Here is a 9,512-nt window from a genome sequence, read left to right as displayed (position 1 = left end):
CTCAGCTCCTCTGTGCACCTAACTCAGACATGCCCAGTCTGTGTTTTAACAGGCCTGTAACATTATCTACTTTGATAGTAGACTCAATCACAATTAACAATGGCGCTGGAATGAGAGCACGGACGTCATTTAGGGGTCGCCAGGGGTCGCAACTGCGACCCCTGGCTTGCCCCTTGCAACTCCTGGCAATGCTTTTGCGACCCCTAGCAGCAGAGGGGGCAAAATCAGTGCCAGGAACACAATGGCAGCTTCTCATTTTAGACGTTATCTTAATCTCCACTTGCTTTGTTTTCTCTGGGTTTTTTTAATTACGCAAATGATGAGAAATGCTTCATTGTTCACTATTTGTGTAATAGAAAATGGAGTGCAATTACCTGCAATATGATCATGGGCTTCTGCAGAAATATTTTTTGGGAGGGGAGTCCCGTACTGTTTTTGGCGGGGGGCGCGGCAGCAATAGTGCAGGCAGTGTAACACTACAGCAGCTGCAGTATTTCGTTGTATTGTGAGCTTGCACAACAGGCTGTACCTAAATCCAGTGAGGGCAAGCACCCCCCGCCCTCCCATGCACCCACCCCCACCCCATAACCGCCGAGCAGACACCTCCGGCAGTTGTGGTATGTAAAAAAAATGCTTTTAAATGGATGTTGTGTGCGTGCTTCGAGTGAGTGTGCGTTTACCTGAGGGGGAGAGAGAGTGTGTGTAAGTGTGAATGTGTATGTTTGAGTGAAATTGAAGGTCAAAGGGTGTGTGATGTCACTTCCGTTACCCCTGGCAATTTGGTGAATTGACATTCATGAAGGAGAGACACCTTTACAGCAGGTTTGACTATCAAGCGTTTATTGTATGATCAAAAATACAGTCAGCTGCTTTTCGAAGCCACAAACAATGTGTGAAGCATGAACAGAGTCAGACTTTCAAATTGTGAACTTTGTAAACAAGGACAGCATGACAGCAAAAAACATGACCCCACGTGGTGTGCATGCCTCAGGCACTGGCCACGCTAAGGAGTCTGCGCTCACTGTGCAGGTCCCAAGTCAGTCTATACAACTGCTCTGGTTACTTCCCTGCGCCAGTCCAACTTTGCACTCACTGCAAAATACACACCGTGCGGCAGCAAAACCAGAATGCCTACTATTACTGCTCAGTACTTTGTCATTTATTGTTCTGAAGAAAACCCAATATGAAGAAACGGAACTCAGAATGCCTCTTCTTTTCCAAGAAGTGAACCCCCTAATTGTACAACAACAAAAAACACCAGGCTGTAGGTTCAACCGTGCAAGCCATGCACATCCGCAGTACCAAGAGGTACCATAGCCAGGCACAAGGCGTCAGTTTAGATCGTAGTGACATCCTCAGGCTCGCGCTCTCCCAAGTTAATGCTCGCGGTGGTGGCCGACTCCTCCTGGGTTGAAAGGTGTTCAAGCTGCCTTACACAGTACGGGATATGGCCACAGAAGTACATGTATATCCAGGGATTGGCGCAGCTGTTCAAATTGCCGAGCAGCATTAAGATGGTGAAGACTGCCCCTGAAAAGAGAAAACACAAGCTGCTAGAGAACAAAAGTACTCGCTCCCAGGAAGAAGCGCGCTTCCTCGTAACAAAGGCGCAGCCAAAGTGTAATTTGCCTCGATTTGCTAGAGGCACTACTCCACGTATTTTTGTGAAAGGAGGCTTGAGGCGCGCATTGTTGGGACAATTTTTAATTAAGGGGCCGGATCGGATTGCGTTCTTGTGTAATACTATGTGATTGGAACTTTATTTGAGCAGGGGAGAGGCGATGAACCGTGCCCAGCATGTTTGAAAAAGCCCAGCAAGGCATGTGCACGTTTTAGCAATTCTTTCACGATCTAAAAGTCCCCAGAAGTAGGAGTGTGGGTTCTTTCTTTTGAGCTTGGCAGACTCGCATGGGCTCGGGGACATCATTAAATAATGAGTATTTATAAGCATTTCAGCCTTTGGGTATAAACGCTGCTAATAATGAGGGTCTTTGTCGAAACTCTGTTATGACCCCTTATGAAAACATTGCACGAGCAGTGCTTACGTGATTACCCTACCTTGTCATTTTGAAGACTTCGATTTATCATTTGGTAATACTAATATTAATTAAAATCAAATGTTTACAAGTAATTAAAGCAACACGGTACTATTAATTTCCCAAGTGACATTTGTGTTTTTGCAGGAGACATGGATAGTCTGAAAGCTACTGTCTTTTCACATATCATCTTCTACTCTGATTTTTTAAGCTATGTTCTCCAGGTATGCATAACAAACCTATCTGAAGTAGTAGTGAGGCAACATGCTGGACGCTACGTAAAGAACTGACATGAATGAAGCAGCTTTACGAGCACAAACAATATAAGAGAAGCAGCCACAAAATGTGCAAAAATGCTTCAGTGTGTAAGCACTTAGGCCCTCATTATGACTTGTCACCGCCACCATATGACCGCCAGTGTTGGCGGTTTGAAGACCACCATATTATGGCTGATGGTTGGTCTCCGCCACTATTTGGCGGGGAAGCCACCAGCAGCCATACTGGCGGTCAGCGGTCTAGTGGAGCTTGCTCCGCCGCCACGTCACCACAACACCGCTCCCCGTATTACAACATTGTAAACGGCATGGCGGTGTGGTGTTGGCAGGGCGCTGCCAGCGGTGCAAGCGCCATGGACCCCGTTCCCACCTGGACACCCACTGCGACTACCAGGTAAGGTGATCGTTCGACATGGGAGGGGGAGGTGTTGGGAGTTGGGTGTTGTGTGCGTGAACAGGGGTGGGGTGTGTGTGAATGGAGGGGGTTGGGGGTGTTGTGTGTGTTTGTGTGCGTGCAAGTGTCTGTGAGCTTGTGTGAATGCATGTATGCAGGAGTTGGGGAAGTATGTGTGCTTTTATGTGGGGGCATGGGGGTGTCGTAGCCGTGTGTGCATGTGTGGGTGAATGATCGAGCGTGGATGTGTGCATGTATGTATGCAAGTATGGTGTGTGCGTGAGTGGATTGGGGCGGTCAGTATGGGGATCGCAGGGGTGGGAGGCAGTACAGGAAGGGGGGGAGGGGGGCATCGCTGCTTGGGGGCTGGAGGGGCCTCCTACATGGAGGGGGTTGTTGGGGAGCCCTGTTGTGGCAACAAAATTAGCATTCCTGTCACCAGTATCCTTGCTGTTAGGGATTTTGTGGCGGGGCTGCTGCCACAGAATCCCTGGCATTAAGGATACTCGTTATACCAAGAGCGGTGTTAGTTGGACTGCTGGGTAGAAGGTGGCCAACCTTCGGCCAGGCGGTCCCACCCCCCTGTCAGTACAGGCAGTGAATTGCCTGCAATGCAGCCAGTTCACTGCTGCGGTCATTATTTGGCAGTCCTGCACCGCCACACTGTCGGCGGTCTGACCGCAACCGCAGGTGTTGAAGGCAGGACCGCCAAGGTCATAATGATGGCCTTAGTGTTTTGATACAATTATATTTTTACTAATAACCAATCAGATTGTACCTAGTGAAAACTTTGTTTATACGTGGCCATAAAAGGATGCATCTCAACACTGGCAAGACCCTTACATTACCTCTAATAAAGAATAACGCTTTGACACAATGAAGATTAAACTGACTGCAACAATTAAAAACTAGACCAGTGCATGCATCTTTTAGATTTGTTGATTAACCAATTGCACCCATTTATATTTCTTTCAGGTAGAAGGCACTCTGGAGAGGTTGTGTTTTTTCTTTTCCTGCCTGGCCCATCTCCTGTTTCACAGTACAGGAGATCTCCTTTGAGCCTGAGACAACTTAATGTCAGCAATAACCGTTCAGGAAAAGTTGTTTTTATTAATAAATATGGGAACTGTTTTGGTAAAATTAAAAAAGCTTGGGAAATTTGTTCCCAATAGATCACACTCACCTCAACCTCTGTTTCTTAGACAGCTGGAGGATGCAGCTGCCTCTAGAGAGGGAGGGAGGTGGACTGCCCTCCTTGTGGTGCACCCCAGTTGAAGGCAGAGTAATTTTAAGTCATGTGCAAAGTGTGTAACACCCCAGGCCGCCCACGTTCCAAGAAACCCCCTGGTAAAATGATCAGGTTTCCTGTTGTATTAACAGTCTGCAGAAAAATAGAGCTGGACATGAACACTCCATAGAAGCTACGTGTGCATGCCTTATTTGCCCAGCATCAACCCTTATACTATCAGACAATTGCTCACAAATACGTTAAAAAAATTTCTGTTCCATGTCTATCGTAAACTCATCTCTTCTCTTGTGCTCGCCGCTCTCTGACTTCTCTCTTTCTATCTCTCCATTCTCACGTAACTGCCTCTTCACTTTCAAACTCAACCAACTCTGTTAATCTCAACTGTGTCTTCCTCACCTCTCTCAATACATTCTTTCACTACCTCACCTGTTTCTACCTCATCCCTTTGTCTATTTCTCTATGCCAGCCTCTTGATCATCACCTCTCTGCTCCCGCCAGTACCTCATCTCTCCAGCTCATTATTCTCTCAGCACCTCACTGCTCAGTTTGAATCTCATATCTCAACATGTCTCCTTCATCAACTTCACCCCTCTCCCTCAATCGTATTTCTCTTTACTTCACATATCTCGTGCCCCTTTTCTCTCTAGCTCACATCTCTCTACCTCACCACTCTCTACTTCATCTCTCTCCTTCATACCTCTGCCTCATATCCCCCTTAACTTATCTTTCCTATCCATATGTCTCTCTCTATCTAAATTCTCAATTTACCGCACCACGTGTTTGGTGATTTACCTCTCCTCCTATTTCTACCATTGTTTCCCCTGCCTTGGCACTCCACTCTCACTACCGTACATTTTTGTGCTGCATTTTTCTACTGGTACATCTTATCTTTACATCCTCTCCCTCATTTATCCCTCTTTGCACCTCATTCTCTATCTTGACCCACATTCTCGACCTCAATATCTCTTTCTACCTCTCTCTACCTCACTATATGTCTCTCTCTATATCTATTTGAACATCACTTCTCTTTTTCAGCCTCGCCTCTATGTCGCTTGTTCACCTTTTCTTTTCTACCTATATGTCATCTCTCTTATCTACCCCTATATCCTCTCGCTTTACCATTTTTATGGCCTCATTGCTGTCATTATTTTCTTTTCTGTGTTGCTTCTTTTTTGATCTCTAACTCACCCCTATCTTGACTCTCTTTACACATATCTTGCTACCACACCTCTTTAAATGTCTACCATAAGCTTTCACTGCCTATATTTCTCTTTAACTCACCTCTTTCTGCCTTATCTCTCTCTCAACCTTACCAATCTTTCTAACTCATCTCTAGCCATCTCCACCACTGTTCTCTTTACCTCCCTGTCCTTCTTTTGCTCATGCGCCCTAGCTATAAACCTGTACACAAAGAAAGAGGAGAGAAGTGACAAGACAGAAGAAGAGAAGCCAACCAACATAAAACATTGTTGCAAGACAAAAACTCTATGTTCAACCACATCAAGAAATGCCTTTGTTAATGCTTTTCAAGATTTCTTTTGTTATTGGTAGGCAGGCAGATTGCAGGGAGCTAAAGCTTTCTGCTGTTCTGATTTAATATATAATTAAATATTATTTGGTATTACGAGGGTCTGAATGAACTGAAAATGGCTACTAAATATAAAGTTTTCACTGAACAGAGCCATGGGGTGGTAGAGTCCCCCAGAATGGGAGAGACCCTGAGGGAAATACTCAAAAGCAGGACAGGTGTTCACAACACCTATGTTACGCTGCTGGCAGGTGATACTTCAGGTGATCTGATCTCTGTGAACATCTCTGAGGACAAGGTGGGCACTGGTCTGTCAGGTGACAGAACTGAGAAACAGTTGGATTACAGTACGTGAGTAAAATGCAGGTCATTACTAAGGCTAGCAGTCTCATGGATGGATATGGATTGGCCTGGAGAGACTCATCGCTTACTTGTCATAGGATGGTGGTGTCCTCTGTGAGTTGGCAGACTTCAAGGGCCCAAGCTACGAGTAAATGACCTTGAAGAAGGAAAGAAGAGGTATTGATGGGACCTACATGCCTATGCTACCTTTCCCTCAGCGCTTTTCCCATTGCTCCTAGCTAGTTAAGTCCCTTTGGTAGTATGCCTTAGGGATTCAGATGTAGTGAGCTAAATAACTCTGTGACTGTAGCTCACTCAGCCAGGGTTATTCTGCTCTTTCTACCACATATGCCATGTTTTTTTTCAGAGCAACGGGGCTCAGTAAGGGTGTATATGTTTCAAAAGAAATGCAAATGGTACTCTAAACTTTTATTAGGATATGTCTGAATAGTCTCATACCCAGAAACATAATTTCCTTATCATATCCCTCAAACTGCACCAACAGAGTGCTGTTTTATAAGTAAGGGACATGGCACACATATACTAGATGTCCTATGGTCTTTGGAAAAGGGAAGATATACTGATGCACCGACTGGCAAAATCCCAGAGAGGGGTACAATGTTATGGCTGGGATGGGATAGGAACTATACCTAGGGACAGGCTGCAGTGCACACATCACGCTCATGACTGTGAGCTTGCTCCAGTTAGAACTTCAATATTGAGCTCCTCCCGGTCCTGTCCTGTTCAGACAATGGAGCATCACACTGTCTCGTGGCTTTCATTCCACTTAGGATTCAAAAGGAGCTAAACCAATAAACAGCTTATGTTATGTGGACGCCCATAATAGGGAGCAGGTGGATATTTATGTTATTTTAAGTAAAGATGGTTTATTGTGCTGGTAGAAGCACAATCGAAAAAGTTCTCAATTCAGATTATCCTGCAAGAGAACCACTACCTAAAAGGGCTATGAAATTGCAGCCAGTTGGTAAGTGCAGGGTTCAGTCTACCCACGTGCCGCAATGAATGTTTAACACTGATGTGCAAATGGACCTTATTCTAAAGCTGGCACTAGATAAATTACGAGGCTTAGAAATCTCATCCTCAAATGGGTATTATAATGATTGGTTGCTGACTGTTGTTTCCCAGACCCAAATCATCTTGAGATTACCTGCCTCATTCATGACACTGGAACACAATTCTTGCCCTGTAACAATCTCAAAATAGAATCAAACCACTAACTTGCAACTACGAACCACTCAGGATAGTGCCAGTTCCCTTACTTTCTACCTTGGATCAACAACGGGTCAAACTATTGGTGCAAGGACTGCAGTTATATGTATGTACAATCAGCTACATTTGTGACTGTCAAGCCTTGGATACCTGATCAAGCAGATGTCTAGCCTTGAAAAATCCCCCCAGGCCTGCAAGCTACTTAAGGCAAAATACACCTTGACTGGCTAAATCTTTCATACATACCACCGAACTAAACCACTATGCCTACATTGTAGATTTTGGGCTCAATTGTATCATTGAATGCCAGAGAAGTATTTCATTGGACAAATGAATTCATGGTATGCAATATACTGTCTACCCTATGCCCCCTAAACTAACCTTACCTTCAGTCACGCTGCTGGGATGCCAAGCTGTCCACAACTGCACAACGAAGAAAGGTGCCCAGCACAGGACATAGGCAACCACGGTCACAACTGTCATTTTGACCGTCTTGATCATGGCTTTGGAAATGCAGTTAATACTACTGGCCCTCGAGGGCAGAATCTGCTTCTGGTCCGTTATCTCAAACTCGTTGTGCTTTTTCACATAAATGTTCATTTGGATGGCTTTGCAGATCTTGACTTGACATATGGTGAGGACAGCCGTGGGGATGAAAAAAATGGTGAAGAAGATCCAGGTGACGTATGCCTTGGAGCCCCAGGGTTCGATGAATTCGGCCCAACATTCAAAGATGCCAGGGGCCAGCTCGATCTTGGAGAAGATAAACACCTGGGGGAGGCTGAGGGCGAGAGAGATGGTCCAGCTGGTGCAGATGCCAGCGTTCCACAGCGCCCGCTTCTTCTGGAAAGTGACCATGGGGTAGCAAATGGCCTGGAACCTGTCGATCGTCATTACCACTATCATGTAGGTGGAGGCGAACATGCCCACCAGTTGCAGGTACTTGACAGCCCTGCAGACAATATCCGGTCCAATGAAGACATCAGTGATGTCCCAGATCAGCTGGGGGAGGACTTGGAAGAAGGCCACCACCAGGTCGGCGATGCTGAGGTGCAGCATGAACACGTACATCCTGGATAACTTCTTCCGTCTCCTCCACAGCACCAGGATGAGGATGAGGTTGCCTACTGCTGCAGTCAGAAAAATCACCCCCAGCAGGGCGATCTCCACCCGAGCCAGCTGCTCATCTCGGTCAGATCTCCCCGCCGGCTCGGATTTATTTGTGAAGTTGAGGAGCTTGCTTTGTAAAAGAGTCCCCGTATCATCCGAGGTACCCTGCCTGGGATGCGATATGTTCGTCATAGTGGAGAGAGGCCACTTGAGCAGTTCTTAGTTTCAGCTCCTAGGGGAAGCCTGGTGCTGACCGGCGCGGGTCTCCCTGCGCCTCGGAGCAGCCGCCTCCACGCACGAATGATCCTGCCGCCCGCGGACCTGCATCTTGAGAGGTTTCTCTCCCTCCCCCGCCCGCTCTCGTCCCCCCTCGCGCGCTCCTGTGATAAGCCTCCTCTGGCTTCCGAATTATGCCTTATATGACTCCTGAATCACTGACACGTTGAGATTGCTTTAGCCAATAAAAGGACAGGCTGACTAAATAGCCTTTGTCCTCTGGAAGTAGCTATTTCTAATTCCCTTAATTTATAGCAATGGGGCTTTCAAATGGTTGGAACTATATCTGAAAAGCGCATTTGTCATCGACGCAGGCAGAGTTCTTTTAAAGGGCTTCAGAAACAGTCCACGTAGCGTAAAAGCGGCGCAATTTGCCTTCATGGTTTATAGCCGAAAAAAAGTGGCAGCTTCCTCAGTGACAGATATTGATGTGTGCGCGTGGGGTGGAAGATAGGGGCTAATCATCTTAGAATGGGCCCCTCAATTCCATTGCACATTATTCACCTTGCACTCTTGTTTTTCCCTTAAGAGACCCTTTTAATGTTTTCCATCCCTCCCTCTGACTGCAGATGTACATCTTGGAGTTTGGGTCTATGTTTTTATTACAGAAGGACTTTACATGGAATTACATTTTTTTTATATGATATGTGTAGGAACAACATTATCTAGTATGTTTTAGTGAGATATTGGAGACGCAAGTGCTTACAGCCAAGTCAATCTATGTACAGTTTCAAGCAAATTGTAGTTTATTCAAGGTCTAATTTCAAAACTTCAGTCATACATCCATGTCAATATCATGACACTACCAACTAGTCTTTGCTTCATCTGACAGGGTTAATTCTAAACACACAATACATCACATCTAACAGGCAATTATGTTCTGTAAACATCCTCATATCATATGTAGTGCTCTGCGAAGTTGCTGAAACTTCAGCCCCTATTTACGGGGAATTGGCATAGGGCAGCGGTCCAGGTCTTCTTGTCGCGCTGCCCTGCGCCAATGTGAAAGGGCAGGAATGAACTGTATTTATGCCCTATGGTGCATTCCTGCCCTTCCCCCCTGCGCTGGCGC

The 9,512-nt window shown here is 46.0% G+C and overlaps 1 protein-coding gene across 1 annotated transcript; it reads right to left on the bottom strand.

The window, feature by feature from the left end:
* Positions 1-848: 848 nt before the first annotated feature.
* Positions 849-8,515, bottom strand: LOC138288537 (isotocin receptor-like). Its single transcript, XM_069230068.1, has 2 exons — positions 7,441-8,515; positions 849-1,530 (listed from the first exon to the last, which is right to left on the bottom strand). Exons 1-2 carry the CDS (start codon positions 8,354-8,356, stop codon positions 1,337-1,339), a joined length of 1,110 nt encoding a protein of 369 aa, XP_069086169.1. The 5' UTR covers positions 8,357-8,515; the 3' UTR covers positions 849-1,336.
* Positions 8,516-9,512: the final 997 nt, after the last annotated feature.

Source organism: Pleurodeles waltl, chromosome 4_1, assembly GCF_031143425.1.
Source record: "Pleurodeles waltl isolate 20211129_DDA chromosome 4_1, aPleWal1.hap1.20221129, whole genome shotgun sequence".
Lineage (NCBI taxonomy): Eukaryota > Metazoa > Chordata > Amphibia > Caudata > Salamandridae > Pleurodeles > Pleurodeles waltl.
The sequence above is the reverse complement of the archived record's forward strand: the minus strand, read 5'-3'. Positions and strand labels throughout refer to the sequence as shown.

Excerpts from the sequence above, each read along its gene's own strand:
- LOC138288537 (XM_069230068.1), bottom strand. The coding sequence starts at position 8,356 with ATGACGAACATATCGCATCCCAGGCAGGGTACCTCGGATGATACGGGG. Across the intron at positions 1,531-7,440 it reads TCCCAGCAGCGTGACTGAAG|GGGCAGTCTTCACCATCTTA; the intron begins GTAAGGTTAGTT and ends TTCTCTTTTCAG.